General features: G+C 47.1%; 1 protein-coding gene across 3 annotated transcripts in view; it reads left to right on the top strand.

The window, feature by feature from the left end:
• VWF (von Willebrand factor) overlaps positions 1–24106 on the top strand; it is a 173654-nt gene that overhangs the window by 26930 nt on the left and 122618 nt on the right. For all 3 annotated transcript variants that reach the window (XM_049882256.1, XM_049882254.1, XM_049882255.1), the window contains exons 7-10: positions 15630–15846; positions 17575–17697; positions 18567–18678; positions 20588–20634. In XM_049882256.1, coding sequence (XP_049738213.1) covers positions 15630–15846; positions 17575–17697; positions 18567–18678; positions 20588–20634 — 499 coding nt within the window. The remainder of the gene's footprint in view (positions 1–15629; positions 15847–17574; positions 17698–18566; positions 18679–20587; positions 20635–24106) is intronic.

The raw sequence follows: 24106 nt of genomic DNA, 5'->3' as shown, positions 1-24106 counted from the left end.
ATAAGAGAGAGGTAATATGTGTGGATTGCTTAGTGGAGCTCAATTGTATGAGCCATTTATATTATTATAATTATTACTCATGAAATCCCAGTGTCCTCCTGCTGTCCTGAGTTTCCCGCCGGAGAGGCCTTGCTTTGTGAGAGGGCTAGGGAGAAGCCGGGCGAGCACACACAGGGCTTTAAATACAAATTCCAAAATTCGTTCGTTTCCTCTTAACCTCTTCCCTTTTCTCCCAATTATAACTCCCATTCCTTTTGGGTAGTTGAGCATAGCCTGAAGTTAGAAGGAAAGCAAGGTGCCTAAACACATTCAGGAGTCCCTAGGTGGTGCAAACGGTTGACACGCTCTTAGCTGCTAACCAGAAAGTTGGAGGTTGGAGTCCACCCAGAAGGTGCCTTGGAAGAAAGTTCCGGTGACCAGCTTCCAAAGAATCAGCCATCGAACCCCCTACGGAACACAGTTCTGCTCTGACACACGTAAGGTCGCCACGCGTCTTGAGCTGACTCTGCGGCACCTGGTTAAATTTACATCAAGGGAGTCAATAAGTGACAGAAACAGAACAAAACAAAACAAAGCCCATTTCCGTTGAGTCGATTCCGACTCGTAGCGACCCTATAGACAGAGTAGAACTGCCCCATAGAGTTTCCAAGGAGCGCCTGGTAGATTCGAACTGCTGACCTTTTGGTCAGCAGCTGTAGCACTTAACCACTACGCCACCAGGGTTTCCAAGTGATAGAAGCCAACTTTTTTTTAGAGCTGCTTATTAACCCAGATGAATTTCACATTGGGTACATTCGAGATATCATGTAGTGAGGAGAAGTAGGGGTTTTATAATCCCTTTCTTTTATTTCCAAACCTACCGTTCTATTGTTGCCTGGTTGTTCACCCTCTCTCCTCCTTCCCTGCCCTTCATATTCTGTGGGCAAGAATGAGAAAAAGGGGGTGAACCTCAGCTGGTGAGGTAGGTGGGTGTTACGGATTGAATTATGTCCCCAAAAATCTGTGCCGTAAATCCTAACCTCTATGCCTGTGGTTATAATCCCATTTGGAAATGGGTTGTCTTTGTTATGTTGCTAAAACAGGATTAGTGTAGGGAGTGCCTTGAGTCAATCTCTGTGGAGATATAAAAGAGATTAAATAAGCAAGCAGAGATGGGGGAAGAGAAATGTCAAGCCACATGAAGATTGCCCAGGAGCAGAAGCTCAAAGAGACAAAGACCTTCTTCCAGAGCTGGCAGAGAAAGAAAGCCTTCCCCTAGAGCTGGCACCCTGAATTCAGACTTCTAGCCTCCTAAAAAGTGAGAAAATAAATTTCTGCTTTTTAAAGCCACCCACTGTGATATTTCTGTTACAGCAGCACTAGATAACTAAGACAGTGGTGGTATGGGCGGCCACATATGTACCTCTAATGCAGAAACATCTCTTCGAGGGCATGGATCTTGCCTTATTTTATTTTGCAAACACAGACCGGTGCAGAGTAAGTGCATGACAAATGTTTTCCTCGTCTTCAGAGTACAAAAGAATCATTTCATTTATCTATAAGAAGTGGGAGGTGAAGACAGATTTTCAAGTGGAGAACCTGACACCGAGAATGTGTTGAAGAGGGAGACAGGGCAGTGTCGGACCCGAGAGCAGCCTTGCTTGCCTTCCCCGGTACCCTTTGAGACTTCAGCTGCACGCCTGCTACTCACTTTGTCTCCTGGGTGCATGGAAGTCCTCACTAACCAGTGTCCTGGGAGCAGCTTAAGAAATTGAGTACCAAGTTCTTAGTGCTGGGCTGAGGCCCCCAAACACTCCAGACCTCCCAGAGGAACAAGCTCCTTCAGGTAGAGAACTCTTAGTTTCAGGTAGTTTACCTGAGGAGAGAGGACTGGTGTTGTCTCAGCCAGTCAGGTTATTTTTGCCCATGACTAGAGCTTTCTCATTGGCTGGGAAGCACAATGACTCATCTCCTGGAAAGTAATTACTGTGGTCCTTCGAATTGTTCCCAGCAGCCCCACTGGGCCACCAGGCTCAGAAATCAGGTCTGGTAAAAGGAGCATCATTAACCAGTGGTTTCCATAGAGTCTGTGGCTCCAAGAGCCATTTGGAGTGGCAAGTGTTTTGCGTAAGAGAATGCATGGCCTCAGGAACTGTCCTGGACAGTAGCCAGAATCTTTTCTCCCATGTCTCTGGAGCTTTCCATCTTTCCAGGGCTGTAGCTAGGAGTCAGCTCCTGCTGAGAGACAGGGTATTACTTATACCTAGGGGATGGCTGTTTTTCCTTGTTATGCCAACAAAACCCCAGACCTCTTTCTACTGGGACTGATAATGGCTTGCTGGATGCAGGCAAATTTAGTTTTTTCAGTTTCAAACATGGGACAGAACTGCTGGAGCTAAGGGTGCAGACCTAGTAATAAGAAGCCCCAAGCTATGAATGTTTAAGTAACTGATGTTAATTTGCAGGTAATTCTACTACACAGGACACATTTAGGTTTAGGTTGCTTTTTTTTTTTTTTTTTAAACTCTGGAATGTCAGCAAGGGCCGACCTTGTAAATGGGCCTTGGGCTTATCCTGCAGTCCTGTCTGCAACGTGAAGCCCAAGGTTCCAGGAAACTGCCCTTGGCCTGAAGCTAGCCCCCACTGTGCTCTTGCTGATTAGAAAAAGGCACCCCTCCCTCACAACACTTTACCACCCCCTGCTAGAAAAGTGCCATGCTAACCATAATGTTGTTGTGTGCTGTCAAGTCTATTCCATCTCATAATGACCCCACAGGACAGAGTAGAACTCCCCCACAGGGTTTCCTAGGCTGAAATCTTTTTTTTCCAATTTATTTATTGTGTTTTAAGTGAAAGTTTACGAATCAAGTAAGTCTCTCAAACAAAAAGTTATACACACCTTGCTATGTACTCCTAGCTGCTCACATTCGTCCTCTCCACCCTGTATCCCCCCGTCTATTCAACTAGCTCCTGTGCCCCTCTTCCTTCTCATCTCACCTCCAGAGAGGAGTTCTAGGCTGTAATCTTTACAGGAGGTGATCCAGGGGTGTCACCAGGCAGGTAGGGGGGCCTCGGGTATGGACTGCACCGGGTAACGCTATCAGAGTGGGTGACACAGAGGCTTAGCAAGGGTAACGAGTGCCCAGGGGCAATCTCTAAATTGCATCCCCTCTCAATTTGGGCAATCTGTAAATTGTGCCCCTTTCCCCAATTTCAAGATGAATAGAGGCTCAGCTTCCGGTCAGCAGAAATGCCCTCCCCTCTCTTGTCTAGCTGCCTCATTTAGGTGCCTTTCATATTTGTGGTGCCTCAGAATGTCATTCTGCACCTCGTTTGGTGCCCCCTTGGACTTGCACCTGGGGATAAGTGCCATATCTGCCCCCCCCCACCCATGCCTCTGAGATGACACCAAACTGACTGTAAAGATATTCCTGTAGTTAGTTAGGACAACAAAATCATTTTTCGTAAGCCCAGCTTACATGTATCAATATACCTACAAGGCTAAAAACCACTGTGCTAATTTCCTTTTTGAGCTTTCTGATGTGCTCCAGTCAGAGCTGTCATTATTACCCAATTACAATGACGCTTTGACTCACGCGCTACAAGCACGCGCTGTCGTAGTCGTTGCTGCTGTTGTTTTTACAGGTGCTGATTTTGTCAAATTTTCTGGTATTTTGGCTACAATATTGTGGTAATTAGTGTTTGTGAACCGATATCAATAACCTTTTTTTGAGAATGAAGTAGTAATTACAGGAAAAGAAGGAGTGACATATGGGAGTTATGACTTATGAGTAACATTAGTACAAAAAACATTACTAAGGATTGTGTATGGTCTGGTACAGGAGGCAGTCCATGGGGGGGAGGATGACGCCATGAGTTACTGCACTTCTTCAACCCTAGTGACGCCACTGAGGAGATCACCAAGTGTTTCTCCCACAGAGCTGCTGGTGGGTTTGAACTGCCAACCTTTCAGTTAGCAGCCAAGTGCTTAACCATTGCACCTGTAGAGCTCCTTGCTGAAAGTAATAAACAGGTGAATGTCTATGATGTAAGTGGCAGCCCCTTGGATGTGTTGCCCCCATGCACTGTGACCTGCAGAACTACGTTGTTATTGTTAGCTGCCGCTGAGTTGGCCCCTGACTCGTGGTGAGTCCATGCACAGTGAATTGGAACGAAACTCTGCCCTGTCCTGGACCACCTCCAGCTCCATGATTGGTTATGGGTCAAACCGTTGTGTTTGATAGGATTTTCTTTGGCTGATTTTTGGAAGTAGATCGCCAGGCCTTCCTTCCTAGTCTTTCTTAGTTTGGAAACTCTGCTGAAACCTGTTCAGCATCACAACAATATGCAAGTCTGCAGTGACAGATGGTCCAGTGGTGGCTGCACATGAGGCGCATTGGCCTGGAATCGAACCTGGGTCTCCTGCATAGAAGGTGAGAACTGTACCACTGAACCGTCACTGCCCCCTCCACTGGAGGTGTAGTTGCTGCAATCATCCCCCATTCCCCAGATCACCTTCGCCAGAGTGGGAAGACTGTCCTCTGCCTTTGCTGCTGCAATCTAAGTATAAGGATACTTTCTTTGCCTCTGGCCCCCAAGGTTCTCTCCAATGTACCTCCTCAGAGTTGGTCCTCAAGACTACTAGCCTTTGTTGAGAAAACTGAGTGCACCAGTTACTGCTCTGCTTCTTGGGGGAATCATCTGTCAGGAGCATCAACTTCAGGCAGGTGACTGGTGCCTAAGAAATTTGTTTTCATAAATGTTAGAAATCTTAGACTCATAGAAACTCAGATTCTAGAAGATATCTAGTTCAACCCCCAGGCAACTGTACCAATGGTATCCACAAACTGTACCCTGGTAGACAAGTTATGCTGTAACCTAGGCCCAGCTTAAGGGTCATGTCTTGGAGACATCCTTAGTGGGATCTTTCTAGCCATCTTGTGGAGTACAGCCCTATGCAGCCCTTTTTAATCTCCCTATTAAGTCTCTCCTTTCTTTTTATCACTATTTCAACTATTTAGGGCATTATCCCTCAGTGTCCCTGAATACTGGAGAAGGAATGTCTTTTCAGTCTGATTTCTCCAGGTCTTATTCAGAAGTTCAAGCCCAACTGTAACCCCACCTGTCATCTAACAGCCCCACACTTCCTGTTCTCTACTGGCCGCCAAAATTGGGGTTTATTTGCTCAGTACAATCCTTATTCTTTCTTTTCTTTTGTTGTCGTGTCTTCGTATTTTCTCCCCTTTCCCTTGTCATGGAGAACTCTCTCCCCCTCCTCTGAAACAGCACGCTGTTTACCTGCACTTCCTCATCCTCCCAGGAAATCACCTGTCCCTCACAAGCTAACATTTATAAACACTCGTGTTTACTTTAAATAACCATAACGTGTCTCCTCAATGGCCCAAAGAGGCTCGTAAAATACCCATTCTGCTGGGGACAGGGCAATTCACTCTTCATGTCCTCATTAAGGATTAAGGATCGCCCAAGCAATATTTGCAAAGGACGTACTGTGCTATTTCTACCATTTCTGTCACAGTTGTGCTAAAATGAGAGCTCCAGGGCACAGAGGAAGATAATGTAAACACAGAGGACCTGACTAAACATCCTGGCAGAGCCGGGAGACTAACCAGCCAGGTCCACTCCTGGCATCCCTGCTTCCTTGTTCTGCCTCTTCCATTCACATAATTGGGTGATTTGGCTGGGAATAGGCTTATGAGTTGGAATTGACTTGATGGCAATGAGTTTAGGCTTATCTTGGTGATTGGGGAGAATTTTGTTACAGTTATTTGCTTGGAAGAATAATTGTGATTCAGACAGAGACCAACTGTGGTGGAAGAGCCTGGCCCAGGGAAAGTCAGTAAATCTCAAGGAAAGACCCTTGTCACCCAGGATCCCCTAAGGAGTTTGCTGTAACTTGGTTTTACAGAAAGGATGCTCAAGTGATACTTAGCTCAGAAGTGGGGTTTGAACACAAGTACGTACACACACACACACACACACACACACACACCCCTTTTTCCCTTTTGCAGAGTGAGTACTGCTTTCATAAAGGGACCAAGTCATATGCAGGCTAAGGCTTTACCAAGGTCCAAGAGACCAGGGTGCAGCCCCTGGCTTTGCTTGATTCTCTGTGTGTCCGCATGTAAGTTACTTTTCTGCTCTGTATTGCAACCTTCCCTCTCCAAGGTAAGCAGAGCTCTATGAACCTCTGACCTGACAGTTGCCGTCAAGTCGCCTCCGACTCCTGTTGACCTCACCTGTGTCAGAATAGAACTCTGCTCCATAGGGTTTTCAATGGCTGATTTTTTGAAAGTAGATTGCCAGGCCTTTCTTCTAAGGCAGCTCTGGGTGGAATTGAACTTCCAACCTTTCAGTTAGCTGCCCAGTGTTTGCATCACCCAGGGACTCCAACACCCGACACCAACAATAAGCATCCTTTTCCCTTTTAGAGCCAATTCATTCCCCTGACTGCAGAGCAGAATGAGGGGCCATGAGCTGATGTGGTTGTGGTGAGCAGTGGTGCCCCTGACCACTGCTTCTTTGCATTCTAGCCTTATGGCAGGGATCAGGAGCTGCCACTGGCTTTCCAAGATTTCCCTCGAGTTAAACAGAACTTGGCCTTTTGGGGAACTTATTTGATAACCCTCAAGGAAGGTTGGGTAGGGCCTAGGTTTTCATACTTAACAACCTTAAGATCCTTTAATGCGTTATCTCTTAGGTGGCTTCCTTCCCCCTCTTTTCTCCGGGTGAGGACCAGAATGAGCCAGTCAGTATCTGATGGCACCCGTCAGTATATATTTATTGAGGTGTTTTGTGTGGTTGGGGCAATACTAAAAATATACCAAGTAGACTTGCAATCTACTTCAAGGGACAGACATATATGAGAAGTTAAATAAACATAAAAGTACCAACACAAATGCTGCCTGGGTCAGTAAATGAGAAATTGCCAGAAGAGCGATTCGACAATAGTAAATGATCTGGGAGCTCAGAGGCCTCAGCTCTTATCACAGAGGGTCTTTCCTTGCTGGGAGAGGGATGGGTGGAGTGGTTCAGACTTGGGTATTTCCCAACCCCAGAGATTGGGCAGACCCCAAACCAAGAACCAGGGCATGGTGGCTCTTGTCCTTCCAGACAGCGACCTCTGCCCCTGATCCCTGAGAATTGCTCAGATGACTCCCAGGAGCACTGCGGCAGAGGGTAGGGAGAGTCCCTTGGAGGGCTTCTTGGCCATCTCTCCCTGGCTCTGGACTTTTGTGACATACCCAGTTACCATGCTTCTCAGCAGGGCTGTACTCCAACTATCTCAGAGAGAGGAATGTCCACTCCATAAAAACCACGGCTTTGATGGAAATCTATCAATCATCTTCCTGGGAGCTTTGCTGGCCAGATCTTGGAATGTGGGTGGGAATCCCAGGCCAGTCAGAAGTTATTAATAGGATCGGCAACCCTCCCCCATCCGTCCTTGGTGGCTGACCAGTGAAAAACTACCCACTGTCGTGGGCTGAATTCTTGAACCCACTACTTTGGTCCAGTTCAGGCTCCTGGTGCCTCCACTCCTCCTCTAGGCCACAGGGCACCCACCCCAGAGCTGGAAAGGGCAGGGCCTGGCTGAACAATCTTGCACTGTATATACTAGACTCTCCTTTTCTTTGTTCATTTCAGTCTGAGGAATGCCTCCCTCCCTTCTGCATCAGCTGGTTGGGGACAAACACAATAGCTAAGTTTCAGATCTCTTGCTACTGCTTTCTCTCCTCCCCCTGTTGCCACTGGGGAGATGTGCTTGTTTTCTCTTCCCCTCCCTTGAACCAGCCTTCATCTCTGGGGAAGAGGCCTGGTCTTCTTTAATGAACTGAAAATGTGATTAAGATAGGCCACGATTGGGTCTGCACACCCGCCTTGGCAGGGTGAGGTCATGGATTGATGGAGCTGGGCTGGAGCTCTCTCACCAGCTTCTGGCACCACAGACAGGAGTTGAAGAAAGACAGAGGAGCTGACGCCGGGCATTGGAGCCAGGGAGATGCTGGAAGTGTGCAAATTAGCTGACCCCCATTTTGTGTCCCTGCCAGATAAGTTTAGCAGAGTGCTGAGGCGAAGTCTTCTCCTGGCTGTTTGTTTAGTATTGACAGCAGGCAAAAGATAATAGCTATAAACAATTGATCGCATTCTTGCTGTAATCTAATTTTATTTTGCAGCAACCGTCTAAGGTTAAGTATTGCTATCTGTGTTATGAGCAGGTTCAGCTGTGAGTGACAGGAAACCTAAAGTAAGAATGGCTTAAACAATATAGAGGTTCATTTCTCTGTCATGTGAAGAAGCTCAGGGGTACAATGTCCAGGGCCAGCACAGGATCCATGGTGTCAGGGATCCAGGGTCCTTCGGTCTTGTCCTCAGTATGAGGCTTCTACCTCATGGTACAAGACGGCCTCTCAAGCTTTAGTCATCGCAACCACAGGTGGAGAGGGACTAAGGGGGAAACACACCTTCCTTTGGAAGACACTTCCTGGGAGCTGCTCATAACACTTCTGCTTGTATCCTACTGGGCAAAGCTTAGTCATATGACTACAGCCGGCTGCAAGGTAGACTGAGAGATGGAATCATTATTCCAAGTGACTCTGGGCCTGGATGAAAATTGAGGGTTCTAATTTTGAAAATCAGCTAATGAAAACTCTGTGGATCACAATGGTCCGGTCTGCAACCAGTAATGGGATGGCGGACGACCAGGCAGTGTTTCATTCCATTGTGCATGGGGTTGCCATGAATTGGGGGCTGACTAGATGCAGTTAACACCACCACCAACGTGACTAAGAAAGACTAGGTACCGTGGGACAACTTTCAGTCTCTTTTACAGGTGAGGAAGCTGAGGTGCAGAGAGGCGAGATAATTTTCCCAAGGTTACGCAGTTTGTAAGTGATAGGGCTGGGACTCTAACCCAGCCATGCTTCTAAAACCTGTGCTATATCCACTGTGCTACACTGTCTTCCAATCTGACCTTTAGGAAGCAAGGTATGGAGGGGCAGGGTGCATCTAGGGGTAGAAAGCCATGTAATTTGTGGTTTGGTGACAGGCGGCTGGGCTGTGGAATGGAATCAGCCTCTGCTCAGTCACTCCTTCATTAGTACAGTGGTTCTCAAACTGTGTAGTCTCAGGGCCCCTTTATGCTCTTAATAATTACTGAGGACCCCAAAGAGATTTTGTTTATGTGAATTATAATCTTCCATATTGACCATATCAGATATTAAAACTGAGAAATTTAAAACACATTTATTTATTCATTAAAAAATAATAAATTCAATATATGTTAAGATAAATAATATATTTTCATATTAAAAAATAACTATGTATTCCAAACAAGAAAATTATTGAGAAAAGTGGCACTGTTTTATGGTTTTGCAAGTCTCTTTAATGTCTGGCTTAATAGAAGACAGCTGGAATCTCGTATCTACTCTGCAGTCAATTGCTGCGATACCACACGTCATATAGCCTCCGGAACTGTGAGAGAATGAAAGCAAAACCAGCAAATAATGTCTTCTTAGTACAGTATACCATTATATACCTGTTCCCATCGAGTCGATTCTGACTCATAGAGACCCTATAGGATACAGTAGAACTGCCCTATACAGTTTCCAAGGAGCAGCTGGTGGATTTGAACTGCTGACCTTTTGGTTAGCAGCTGAGCTCTTAACCACTGCACCATCAGGACTCCTAGTAGTGCAGTAAAACCTACAATAGCTGGAAACTGTGTCAGACAGAAACCTGTCAGAGAAGGAAAATTCAAATATTTTCCACTAAAACAAATGATAGAAAAGTGGCAAGTCTGCACCCTGTCAAAGACAGAAAACTTTGGAGACCTGGAAAAGGCAGTTCCTGTCAAGTTCTGGCTGCCACAGTTTTCACTGTATTATTAAAATAGTTTTGACCTCACATATCCCTGAAAAGATCTCAGGGGTCTATAAGGCGTCCTTGAACCACTGACCTTGTAAATACAAGATTTCCAAATCTGAAAGGCTATATTTAGCCAGCCTTTCTCTGAGGAGATTTATGTTCTTTGAAGGTGTCTGCAGGTCCCTGAGAGGCTGGTTTGTGGTAGTGGGAGACAAAGTGATCTCTGAAAACAGAACTTTATTTTGGTGAGCTAGGGGAGAGTGGGCTCCCAACGGAAAGGTTGGAGGTTTAAATCTACCCAGAGGCACCTCGAAAGAAAGGCCTAGCTATCTACTTTGTGAAAAATCAGTCACTGAAACCCCTATGGAGCACAGTTCTACGGTGACAGACCTGGGGTCACCATGAGTCTGAGTTGGCTTGACAGTAACTGGTTTGTTTTTGGCTTAGGGGAGAGTATAGTCAACTGCGAAGGGCTGGGGAGGGGGTTTGAGTCAGTCTTTCCTTAAAGTAGGGAGATGGGCAGAGGGTTTGTGGAGTGTCTGGCAGCCTGGGACCTCTCTTAGTCTATGTCCTCTCATGACTGAGTAAGAGGTGAGGAGCCGACGATGATCAACTTGGGTATCCAGAAGCTTGTCTCCTGCTGGCGTGTGCACCCTAACACACCGACGTGTAACTGTGCCCGCTCCCGCAGGAGAAGAGGGTGCATGGGAGACATTCCTAAATCATGCATGGCTGGGATGAAGTGAACAAAATCCTGTTTATCAAATCCTAAAATGCTGTGTAGATGGAGTGAACTGGGATGAATTAGAGAAAGACATCTATGAGTACCTCACACAGGGAGTAACAAACTAAAGGGTTGGAAGATGTGGTATAGGCAGAAAATATAAACTTATTCAAGGAAACTATGGTTAGGTTCTTAGTACGACAGGGCCCATAATGATCCGTTAAGAGAAGCTTGGGCCACTAGCTTATTAGAACAATGTCCCAGAGGCCAGCGGGTCTTTCCTGGGATGTCTGTGGGAAACACTGGCTGGAGTCTTGGGGTTTAGCTCAGTGGAAACTCCTGTTTCTCCTCTTGCTTGAAGTTATGCTGTTGGCGCTGCCTCCCACGGCCTCCCTCCCTCCCTCCTTCTTAGGAAGTCTTCCCTGGCATGTCGGTTGTAGGTTTCTTCCCGCTGATTGGCCACGCCATTGGGAAGACTCCCCTAAACTGGGACCATGTCTTCAGATTGTTATGTAAACTTTCCCTGCGGAACACCTGGTCCAGGTAGAGGGAAAGCTCCTTAAGAATTGAGGAGTATGACTTACTCACTGTTGTGCTCTTTACTATTAGGTTTGATTCAGCACTTTCTTACTGCCTGCTTTGCCCGCCCTGGGAATATAGCTCCTGTCTTTGAAAAGCTTGCAGGGAAATGGGGGAGACAGTTACAGAAATGGATAATTTTAGTACAAAAGTGGACATGCTCAGGGAGCTGTGGAAGCATCTAATCCAGTGGAGCACGAGAAGGGGACCTGGTCCGAGAAGTGGTTCCTGAGCCTAGGTGTGGAGCAGGAGTTAGCCGGGCAGAAGGAGAGGACATACTGGAGGGCAGATGGGAGGGGAAGAGGGATAGGCTTTATGAGGATCAAGATCAAGCCTGTTTGCTTTCTATTGCATTCCTTGTGCCTGGCACAGAGTAGGCGTGCAGTAACTGTTTATTGAACGAAATGTGAGGATATGTTCTGGGAACCATCAGTAAATATGAGATGGGGATCAGGACAGATGGGACTAGAGAGGTCGGTGGTGGTCAGATCAGGAAGGGCCTGGCCTCTTTGTCTTCCTAATGAGCTTAGACACTGCCTTATAAGCAGGGCGGGGACAGAGCTTTACATTTTAAATTCATTTGCACACACTGCTGGGACCTGGAAGCCACTCAGCAAATGCTTGTTGAGTGAATGCTTTGGTCACTGCCTACCTGCCAATGTCTCTATCATGAGTCTGAGAGCACAAGATACAGACGCCATCTTAGACTTGGTGGCGATGTTCTATCTCAGGACCTGGCCTGGCAGGGATACCTGGGCAGAACTGTGAGACAGTAAGAGAGATGAATCACAGTGGTGGGACTGCTGGGTGACGGCAGATCTACTACAGGTGCTGGGGAAAGGGGTGGGGGTTGATGTCTGGAAGTCCTGCTCGGCTGTCAAACTGTGGTAACTCTAGGAGACGGAGTACAGGCCAGGCTGACCAGGGGAAGACTGGAAGACAAGGTGTGATGACGGACTTTTCCTTCTGTTTCTGATGAGAAAGGAACTTTGTCAGATTTCAGGTACATGTGGGAGGCCAAAGAATTGTACTAAGAGGGAACCGGCTGTTTTTGCAGAAATCTACTCCTATCCTGCAGGCAAATAATCAGAACGCACCCTTCTGGCTTAGGCTTTCTGTAAACCATTTAATACCTCAAGGGACCTCTGAGGAAATGTGCAGGAGTACTGTTCCCATTTTCCTTTGCGTGGGTGGGGGTGGGGGGGAGGGAGACTGACTGGGGCCAGCTAGAGATGGGCCATGCTGGCTCTGCCCACCAGCTCTCTGAAAGGGGTGGGGTTGCCTGGATTCCTGGGGTCCCTTCTTTCGTCTGGTTGATTCTGCGGGGTAAGATCTGCCAAGCTCCTGATCCCTTTCCCTACGGGAGTTGCCCTGGGGTGTGGGACTACTCCAAATCCCTGCCTACAGCCCAGGGGATGGTAGAGATTACTAGAAACACCCACGGAGTTGCCTTTTTGAGTTTTTCTTTAATTCCAAGTTGTGGGTGGGGAAACAGGCAGGCAAGAGCCTGGGCATCTGGCCCTCTCTCTGAGACACCCTCAGCTGACCTCTGAGGGTTCAGTGGCCTCACTTCCCGAGTGGCATTTCTCACGAGGCAGGGGGTGTGGCAGAACAGAAAGGAATAGCCACAGGCCTCAGCCTCCCTCTCTTAGCCACAAATTCCCGTGAGAATGGAGGCTCTCAGACTTATCACAAGGAAGGCAGATTCCCCTCATCTGTACTAGAAAGAAACCCACTTTGTTCTGGAGGAGTGTGCACCTTCCAGATAAAAGTTCAACTAACGCAGCCCCTCTGCACACCACGAAGAACACAAGATTTGAGAGAAGAGCTAATGCTCCCATGGCAACCATTCATTCCTATACAGCCAAGGGAGATGGAGACAGGTGAAAAAGACAAAGGTGTCCTTCTGTCCTGCTGGTGATCTGCTTGCCATTCTGGAGGATAAGGCTAATGGCAGGAGAGAAGGTGGAAGGGATCTCTCTGGTGTCCGGGATACCAATGGTGATGATGAAAATATGGGGTCATCATTCGTTGGGCTAAACCTTTCACATGCAATATTTCTTTCCATCTTCATTACAATCTTATCAGTTAGGACTATTATCTTCACCCTCATTTTGCTGAGGAGGGAGGGTTAAGTAAACAACCCAAGGTCACACAGTCAGCAGGTGGAAGACACTGACCTTGACTCCAGGGCTGTTAGAATTAGAACAATGCCAAGGTGAGCCTGCCTACTTCTGTCACTGTTCCTGGTCATTGCCTTCAGGAAACTCCATTTCCCCTTGTTCAAAATGCTCAGGGTGCAAGTGGAAGGATAAATGAAATCACGTGAGACCCAAGTGGTCACAGAGCTGGTAACAGTAGTCTTCATTTACTGATTGCCTACTAGTGCCAGGCAACTGCATGAGACAGTGTGAATATCATTATTGTTCTCATTTAACACAAGGGCGTCCTTGCCCAGAGAGGTGAGGGGATTTCCCTCAGTCCCCACCACCAGGAAGTAGACGAGCTGGGCTTTAAGCCTATGTTTTTCCCAACCAGGAATCCTCCGTGGGTACAGAGAGTCTCCAGCCTGACCAGAGGTAACTCAGAGGGCAGGTCATAGAGGAAGTGCTGGGGTTAGCAATGGCTCCCAAGGGGAAGAGCTGCTGATCACCCTCACCCACAAGTTGGCCTGCTGCAGTTTTGCAGCTCGGCAGCCCTTGCCTGCTGCTGCTTTTCTCAGGTGAGGAGGGAACCAGCCACGTCCAGTCTGCCTGGGCCACAGCCCTGGGCTCCCTGCTGGGTGCCCCAGGGTTTACTGCAAACTGGGAGCCCTGCTTGCCTGGTTCTGATGTAGATTCAAGGCCCCTGCATAGTGGCACTGTGGCTAGGACAGGGCTCTGTAGTGCTGCTGGGTGGTTCTTGTGGATGGTGAGATTTCTATTTCTCCATGCTTTCCACGGTGCCACCAAACAGGCAGCCCACGGGCCTGGTTCTCAATTTACGTGGACTCACTCTACAGACTCTTTGTACAGTTGGAGAAGAGTGGATTTCTCTTTTCTCAAAGCTGGTTAATTTCTTTCCTCTTTTTATTCTTCCTTTGGGAACACTGATTTGTTCTGGCTTACCCTTTAGGACTTACTCTGGTACTTCTTTCCTTTTAGTTGCAGGTTACGTCTTTTAACTAATTGCTGGGTTCCAGGGGAGCATGCATTTGTATGAAAGAAATTGTGCAGCTCCCCTCCCCATCATTTCTATCGATAATACTGTATTGTGTCAAATCTAAGACATTGTTGATTCTAAGACATATCATTAGTCTCTGTTCCACTAACAAAGAAAAAGCTGTCAATTAAATTATGATGCTATCAGGAAACTTCGGGGGCAGTGAGTTTATGCTAATGGGGGAGGAACAACTTGGAAAAGGAGGGTGGGAATAGTTGCACAACTTGAAGAATGTAGTCAATGTCACTGAATTGTACATGTAAAAATTGCTCAATTGGTATATGTCCTGCTGTGTATATTCTCAACAACAAAAAATTTTAAAACATTATGATGCTATCAATTATAAGATGCACCCCAACTTCAGAGATGTTAAATTGTGGAAAAAAAAAAGTGCACTGAGTATCATTAAAACCCAGAATGTAGAGATGTTTATAAATAAAACATACAAGGATGTTTATACTGAAGAGTTAGCAGGCGTAATAAATGACAAAAATTGCAAACCTGCCTTATGTTATTAAGTTGAGCGTGTCAACAAAGTGATAAAACCTAAGAATAGCTGTTGCCTTGCAGAGTATCTCTGGGACATTTTGCAGAATCTTAGCATGTTTTTGCTAACAGGAACTGAGTGATCGTTGGAATCACCTGGGGAATGCCTGAAAAATCGTATTGCTGAACCTATACCCCCAACTTACTGAATTTAAATCTCTGGGGGTAAAGCCTGGGAATCTCTATAAAACCCTTGTCTCAGCCTCTCATTTACAGTAAGAAGATCAAGGTTAGGAAGGGGAGGGGACTATGTCAATGCAAAACTGATGGTGAACAGCGTTACTGGACTCTGAAACCAGATCACTTGGCTAAGGCCAAGTCTAGTACTCTTTTTGCTATTCTCTCCTTTCCTTTCATAGGGCACTGTCCTGCCATAGCAGTTCAAGGGCCTGAGACTCTGCATCTCTAGCGCTCAGTCCAGGATGTAACCTTAGTCTTTGTCCACTTCACATAGCATGACGCCAATATCTTTCCTTTGATTGATGGGTTGATTAACAAGTGTTTATAAAGCACTTACTGGGTGCCAGGCACTGTGCCAGGTGCAGGGAGGACAGTGGTGAATAAAAAAGCCAGGCTCTGTCCTGAGGGAGCTTGCTTGGTAAGCCCAGCAAAGTTAAGTCACTCCCAGCTGTCTAAGCTCAGGAAGGCACTAACTGGACACACCATCAGCTGGGGCCACATGGCACGGCCCTGCTGAGGATGCCATCTTGTTCCGCAGGGCCTGTGGGAGCAGTGCCAGCTTCTGACGAGTGCCTCGGCGTTTGCCCGCTGCCACCCCTCGGTGGATCCTGAGCCTTTCATGGCCCTGTGTGAGAGCACGCTGTGCAGCTGCGCGCAGGGCCAGGGCTGCCCTTGCTCTGTGCTCCTGGAGTACACCCGCGCCTGCGCGCACCAGGGCGTCAGGCTGGACGGCTGGACTGACCACACCACCTGCCGTAAGTCAGCTGCCCGCCGCCCCTTCTGGGCTGCTTCCTGGCTGCGGAGGGCGCTCTGGTGGTGATGAGTGCTGTGCGTCCTGGGCTGCTGTCACTCCGGAGGCTGAAAGGCTGTGTCAGGCTTATTTATCTTTACCACACCCGCCTTAGTCCGTGCCTGCAAAGCCACCATGTTCCTGGACCCCGTTCCTGAAAGGCTCCTGCCCTCTGTCCCCTGATGGAGTCCGTGCTGGTCTGCAGAGGGCGGCCCCTCCCCAAAAGGCTGCGGCCAAGTTTGAGAGGCCTTCCTGTGTCCTTTCTCTTACCTCCGTTTTCTCGTCACCCCTCACATGTGCTCCACACCTTCCGGCAGGAAATCCATTCCCTGACTTGCAAAGTGTTCTCTGCTTCTGACCAAAATCTCAGCAGTTGCCATTTCAACTGATGTCTTCATCCTCTGCTTGTCTGAATTGACAAGGCACAGGGAGTTGGCCCGAGTGTCCCCATGATGATCCTTCAGCTGCTGGAAGGCTTTTATTAAGTTCTTCCGTTTTATTAGATCAACCTTCTCTCCTCCAGGCTGAACACATTCTTCCCACCTCACCTCACGGCTCCCCGTGATTTTGATCTTCTTATCTTGTTGGATCCCTAATCATTGTCACCATCCCCAAAGTATTGTGATTAAGTAGGGCCTCCTCTGGTCACCTTGCAAGAAACCTCCTCTCACCTAAGACCTTTCACTGATCAAAAGCCATGCAGATGGGCAACCAGTTTGGAATAATTACACAGATAAAACGCAGACTGATAGAGTCAGAGGAGCGGGCAAAATATTTCTACTACACACATGTTTTTCAGTTTTCAGCAAACAGCTTAGAAGTGAAAGCTTTTCTTCTTTGCTCTGGGGGTGTGAGAAAGGTGGCTATTAGCAGCTGGTTTCCCCTCTCCAAGGAAAAACTTTGTGGATTGGCAGATTTTTTGGTCTTTGAAGGCTGAGTGGGGGAAATACTTGATGTATCTTGGAGGAGAAGGTGCTTTGGTCAATTGTTTGGTGTCATGAAGCCCAGAAAAGAGCTTTGGTATGGCCCGATCTTTCAGTATGCCAGAACATCAGTTAGCCATGAGGTAGAGAGAAAGGAGGAGACTCAATCCTTGGCCCAGAAGAGCTGGGTCCAGTGGGGGGAGGATAGTGAGACACTTAGATGATAGGACCCTGAATGTAGTCCCGCAGCAAAGTGAAAATAAATATAGAGCAAATGCAGAGAAAGTGGGTGTGAACAGGGTTTGCCCCTGCTAGGGAGGGCATTGAATTAGGATCGAGTTCATGGGGAAGAGGAAGCCTTAGAGGGGGGATGTGATGGAAGATTGCTTGGTCCCAGGAAGCCTTTTTTTTTTTTCAGTGTAAAAAGGTTTGGTCTCACCCTGAAAGTGTTTTAGGTGAAAGGGGCAGAGCATAAAGGAGCAAAGCAATGCCACATTGTTCGTGGGAGACAGATGACCAAGGAGGTAGGGGGTGATCCTCGGTGACCCTGATGAGTCATAGTAAGGACCTCATGATAGGGAAGGTGTTCCTTCAGATTAGGGGTGATTGGGCAGAGGGGAGACCTCAAAGGGGCGTGCTGGCCATTGGGGTGGAGATGGCCTTTATAGCAGCCAAAGTGGGCAAGGAGGCTCCGAATATGGCGTGGCTTGTAGGATGCTGCACTTGGGGGGAATCGCTCTGGGGGAAATGACTTTGGTTTTCTGTTTTAGAACCAGTGTGCCCGGCTGGCATGGAGTATAAGCAGTGTGTGTCCCCTTGCACTAGAACCTGCCAGAGCCTGCACATCAATGAAGTGTGTCAAGAGCAATGCGTGGATGGCTGCAGCTGCCCTGGTAATTAACTTACCACTTTATTTACAAACCTGAGACCTTGCTAGTGCCCTTGGCTTTGGGAGGCGAGATGGAGGCCACTTGTGTTTGTTCCCCACTGCTGAAATCAAAGGCCTTCTATTTTTTTTTTTTAAAAGTCTTTGTGCACAGTGATCGGGATTGAGCTGGTATTTGTTTTAATTCATGTCTTCCTGTTGTATTGGATCCATGAAAACACTTCTGTCAAGGGAACTAGAAGGATGGTCTGGGCTCCAATGGTGACTTTGTTAGGCAGCATGTGGCCCAATCTGAGCTGCGGTTTTGTTTTGCCAGCTAGGTGGCGGGGAACCAGTCTGGGAGAGAGATTTAAAAATGTTTCCTGAGTTTTCCATGTGAACTCAGCTGAAAAAGAGCTGTGCACTAGAAAGTCTTTCTCAAGAGAGACTTTGTGAACTTTGGTGAAAAACCCTGTTTAATTACTGAGACTGAGTCCTGTGTGTTTGGACTCAGGACTCCATACTGAATGGCACTGAACAAAACTCTCTTTCCTGTTTCTTCATCTGAAGAATGGAGATTTCTAATCCTATCCCACTTCCCCACACTGCATTAGTGTGAAAGTTCGTTGAGTGTCCTAGAAGAAACCCTAAGCCTAGACTCATGACTTATCTACTGGATGACCTTGAACAAAACTCTTCTGAATTTCTTTATCTGTAGAATGGACATGAATAATCCTTCTCCCTTATATTGATTAAAGTGAAAGGTAAACATCACAGAACTTCTTTGAGCTTCCTGGAAGAAACCCTAAACTGACTGCCTGTGGGGATTATATACTTGTGAGATGAGTAATGATGATGACAATGTTAAGACCTTTGCTTTGGTGCCCTTGAACTCAGAGGGGCAGCTCCTTGATGAAGGCCGCTGTGTGGAGAGTGCTGAGTGTTCCTGTGTGCATTCTGGGAAGCAGTACCCTCCGGGATCCTCCCTCTCACAAGACTGCAACACCTGGTAATTGGGACTGTACATTGTGGACTGGGAGAGCAGCTCAGGGGCTTTGGGAGGGGACGCTGGGGCAACAGGGACAGCTGCAGGTGAGACAGGGCCCGGCCTGGGCTGAGGGAGAATAGACTGAGATGTGGGGTTGGTAAAGGGCATTGAAGTCAGTGATGAAGAGCAAGGATTATATTACAGATCTGCCTGGAGGACGGGGACAGTCAAGAAGGGAAGGACCATTTACATGCAAACCACAGCTCTAGCTTTCCCCCAAAACTATGCTGTAAAACATGATTTTCTCTCCTGAACAGGGACCACACAAAAGTCGCCAAGCAGCATGCATTTCCTTCTCTCCTTGAGATCTTTTAATAGGTGGTGGTGGTGCAGTGGTTAAGGGCTTCACTGCTAACTGAAAGGTTGGTAGTTCTAACCCACCCAGTGGCTCCAAGGGGAGAAGACCTGGTGCTCTGATCCCATAAGGATTACAGCCAAGAAAACCTTATGCAGCAGTTCTATTCTGTCACATGGGGTTGCTATGAGTTAGAACTGACGCTATGGCACTAACAACAACAAGAACAATAGAGAGTCCCTAGAGGGCACTAGTGGCTCAGTGGTAGAATTCTTGCCTTTCATTCGAGAGACCCAGGTTTGGTTCCCAGCCAATTCTCTTCAGTCACAGCCACTATGCATCTGTCACTGGAGGCTCCTGTGTTGCTAAGATGCAGGTTTAGCAGAGCTTGCAGACTAAGACAGACTAGGAAGAAAGGCCTGGTGATCTACTTCAAAAAATCATTCAGTGAAAACCCTATGGATCACAATGGTCTGATCACATTGCACATAAGGTTGCCCTGAGTTGGGGATCCACTCAACGGCAGCTAACAATGACAGGGAGTCCCCTGGTGGTACAAACGGTTAATGTGCTCAGCTGCTAAATAAAATGGTGGAGGTTCAAGTCCACCCCAAGGCACCTTGGAAGAAAGTTCCAGCGACCTATTTCCAAAAAATCAGACATTGAAAACTCTGTGGAGCATAGTTGTATTCTGACACACATGGGGTTGCTGTGAGTCAGCATTGACTTGACGGCAATTCTTTTTAATTTTTTTAGAAAGCAGCAGTGCCCAGTAGGAAAACACGCTGATTGGCTAGGAGCCTGCGCCCCTGGCTCCGCTTAGCTCAAGTCATCTTCTCAAGAAGCCCCCTGGGATGTTTGCTCTGGCTAGCTTTGCCTGCCCTCTGTGCACCCTGGAAAAGAACTTCTCGTTCATCTTCAGGCCTCTTCCCTTTGCCATCTTTCCCTGCTGGGCTGGACAGGCTTCAGCGCTCCATCAGCCTTCAACGAGTCTCGTTCGGCTGCCCAACATGATTCTGGGCATTTCCCCTTTCCACAGCTCTCCCTTGTTCTCTTCTACTGGCTGAGCGTGGGGGCAGAATTTGATTTCTTAGTGCCTGGGTAGATTTTTCAGGGACATTGTATCTTCTAGGTATTTTTTCTTCTTCTGCTTCTCTGTCAGGGTTTCTTCCCGTTGGCAATATCTCTAAGATTCTTTTGCAGCCAAAGCCCTGTCCTGCACAACTTTAGCCTCATCAAGAGCACCCTAGCATCAGCTCCTTTATTTTCCCAGATCCTTCCTTTGGGTGCTCTGATATCTGTTGTGAGTTCTAAATCCTTTCATGTACCCTAGGTTCAGGTTCTCAGGTGGTGCCCATGATTTGCACTCGACTACTAACCTAAAGGTTGGCAGTTCAGACTCACCCAGTGGTGCTGCAGAAGACAGGCCTGGTGACCTGCTTCCATAAAGATTATAGCCAAGGCAACCCTGTGAAGCAGTTTTACTCTGTGCCATGAGTTGGAATCGACGTGATGGCAAGTGGAAAAAACTCTGTTTGTAGCACTACCAATGATATTTGCCTTTCTCTTCAACAGCATTTGCCGAAATAGCTTGTGGATCTGCAGCAATGAAGAATGCCCAGGTAGGCGACTTTCTGCTCATTCCATCCCTTCTCTGAATGGAGAGGCGTGTCTTCCCTTACTAGACAGGGAGGCCACACATCTAGGTAGGGGGAAGAAGGCCCCAGTGCAACCACGTGACCACAGCTCAGGTTTCAGACAGCAACTGTGCTAACTTGCTTGTGGGCCAGAGGAGGGGAGCTCTGTGATAGAGGAAAGGGGAGAATGCACTTAGGCTCAGGTTTTCTTCTTTTCTCATCACCTGTTCGTGCAAAGATTAAGGCTGAATGAGATGCAAGGCCTGTAAGGTCATGGTTGACTAAGTAAAAAAAAAAAGTAAAGGGGACTCAAATTGTTTGGAAAATTAAGGGAAAGAAGGGGCTGGTAAGTTTTTAGGCCCGAAGTGAGTTTTAATGGAATTTTCTGGAAGGCCTGATATGAACACCTTGGCATATTCCAAGAGCTACAAAAACCAGGTCACCAAATGATTCTCCCAGCCCTGTCCCTGCCCTGGGAAATGTGTTTAGGAAAAGTTGTCTTACAATCTCTGCCCTTCACTTTCCCCTCTGTTTGGTGCCAACTCTGTTCTATTTACTGCAAACCTTGTTCATTCTAAGTCCCCTTCTGCCTCACTCCCGAGTGACCCTAGTTCTTCTCCTGATGATTTTTCCCCTTTATGGTAACTAACATGGTATTTACTATAAGCTGAACGCTGTGCTAAGCACTTTATGTGTATTACCTCATCACAACAACCTATGAGGCAGGTACTATTTATTCTCACTTTTTGAAAGAGGAAAAAGACCCAGAGAGGTTAAATAACTTACCCAAAGTCACACAGCTGCCAAACTCACAACTGCTTTACTCTTACCTTTGCCCTTACTTTTTCCCTCTTTCCTAGTTCTTGATCCATTCCTTTTCAGGAAGTTCTTTGCCATCTCTTCATGAGCTCAGGAGAGGCCCCCCAGCCCCCCCGCCCTTAGTTAAAGACCAGCTCAGCTTCAGCTTAGATAGAACTTTGTGGGCCCCCGTGCTTGCAGAGTGCAGTACAAAACTGGAGGACAAACACCTAGATGAAGGGCTCCCGCTCTGTCTGAAGAGGCCACGTTGGCTTTGGTAGGGGTTAAACTTGGCTGCCTGGGATCATATTTGGGGTCTGTGGATTAAAGGCTTTAGGGTCACTCGAGACCTTTGCCTGTGCCCCCTACACTGGGAAAAATCTGGAACTAGATAGGAAGTGGGCAATAGGGCTAAGTCAGTTAGTCTATCCCAGGGATGTACCAATCAGCCAGTTTATCTTATGTGCAATCCTTGAAGGAAACATGAAGGACAAAAGATTGGCCTTGTAAATGATAATACATGCTTTGATTTAACATAATCATACCCCGTGAAAGACCTAAAGAACCCTCTGAAAGACACAAGAGGTTGCTGTAATCAATCTTTAAAAAAAAACTTCTAATATCTAAATACATCACCATTCATTGTATAAGATGTATGGTACCCAGTTGATGGAATTAGAAACTAGGTTTATTGTGTTTTGTCAGATTGACTACAAGATTAGGGATTCTTAACAACCAGTTACAGTAAGGAGGGCCATCTATCCATCCATCTATCCACCCACCTATCCATCCATGTATCTACTCATCCGACAACTATATGAACGCCCACTGTGTACATGGTGGTTGCTTGGTCTGGGACAGACAATATGATCCCTGGCCTTCTACTCAAAATCTAGAAGACATCTTCACTGAGAACGCAAGGTATCTTCTGATGTCCTGATGGGAGGTAATCAATTTTAACTCTGTGGTCCACTGAGTGATTTGATATTTTTCCAGTGAAACTACTAACCTCTTGCTTTGCATTCTCAAAGCCTTGGCTCTGACCCTCTTTCTTTAATTCTGGAGTAGTTGATTGTTGCCTCCCAGTCCATTTCTGTCATGACACATGGGCCTATTTCTACACCTTGCCATGGTTCAGCTGCTGTTGGGGCTGTCTGATGCCCCCAGTGTGATAATTGCAGGTAGCACTTCTAGTGGGAAGAGTGGACAGGAAGGTTCTGGAAGGGGATATGCTTGGCCTTTCTAGTAAAGCAGGGAGCTGGCCAGAGTTCTCTGCAGCCCCTGGAGGAGCTGACATTTTGATTCCTAGAAATATAGAACTGGGTTTTGATTCTCTGGAACAAGACGAAAGTGTATTTGTTATCTATTACTATTTAACAAATTACCCCACAAAACTTAGCAACTTAACAAATATTTATTATATCACAGTTTCTGTGTGGCAGCAATCTGGATGTACCTCAGCGGGGTGCCTCTGGACCAAAATCTCTTAAAAAGTTGCAGTCAAGCTATTGGCGGAGGCTGCGGCCTTATCTGAAGGCTCGACTTGGAATGGGGATCCACTTGCAAGCTCACTTGTGTGGCTGTTGGTAGTTCTTGGTCCCTCACTATGTGGTCTTCTTCACAGGCCTGCCTCCGTGACATGTCTTGGCTCCATGACATGACTTGGCTTCCCCTAGGGCAAGTGATCCAAGATGAGAGATGAGAGAGAGCACCCAAAATAGAAGCCATAGTCTTTTTAAAACTTCACTTTTGAGGTGACACAAGTGAACAAGTCCAGTCCATACTCAAGGGAAGGGAATTACATGAGGACTTGCATACAGGAAGTGGGGACCATTAGGACTGTCTTAGAGGCTGCCCTGCACAGACAGTGTAGTGTATGGGTAGTGGGAGGGAGGAGGAAGAGTCCAGGAGAGCGGCAGTGTACTTAGGGAGAGGGTAGAGCTTACTGTGATGTGCTCTGTTAAGCCTCCATTGCTCCCTGCACACCTCTATTTAACCAACCAACCAGTTGCCGTTGAGTCCATTTTGATTCATGGTGACCTCATGTGTTTCAGAGTAGAACTGTGCTCCACAGGGTTTTCAATGGCCATGATCTTTTGGAAGTGGATTACCAGGTCTTTCTTCTGAGGTGTCTCTGGGTAGATTTGAACTGCCAACCTTTCTGTTAACTGTTTGCACCACCCATGGACTACTACACCCCTACTTACTGGGTAGGAATTAGGGAAGTCCCAGGCAAAATTGTGGTTTCCTCATAGCCTGCAGGCTACCCTTTCTGCAACCCTAAGCCTCTCTCCCCTTCCTCTGTAACCTGCACTGCCCAGAGAAGTTCTGCTAGTTTAGTTCCCATTGAACTATAAGTGTCTGGTTAGGGTTAATGAGAAAGGAGAGAGTGTGTTAATAGGGACTATTGCTCAAATGAATAAATCTCTTGTTAAATAACTTAAAACTCCTAGTGGAGAGTATGGAAAGTGCTTTTCTGGAGCTGGGAAGGCTTTTCATTTGTAGCCCCAATCCTATGAGCCTATAAACGTGGCATAATACGGAGGTTCTGACCATGAGTTCTGGACTCAGCCTGTCTGAGTAGGAATTCCAGTTCTACCAGTTACAAGCTGTGTGACTTCTGGCAAGGTGCTTAATCATTCAAAACCTCAGTTTCCTA

This window comes from Elephas maximus, chromosome 4 (assembly GCF_024166365.1).
Source record: "Elephas maximus indicus isolate mEleMax1 chromosome 4, mEleMax1 primary haplotype, whole genome shotgun sequence".
Classification (NCBI taxonomy): domain Eukaryota; kingdom Metazoa; phylum Chordata; class Mammalia; order Proboscidea; family Elephantidae; genus Elephas; species Elephas maximus.
The sequence above is the reverse complement of the archived record's forward strand: the minus strand, read 5'-3'. Positions and strand labels throughout refer to the sequence as shown.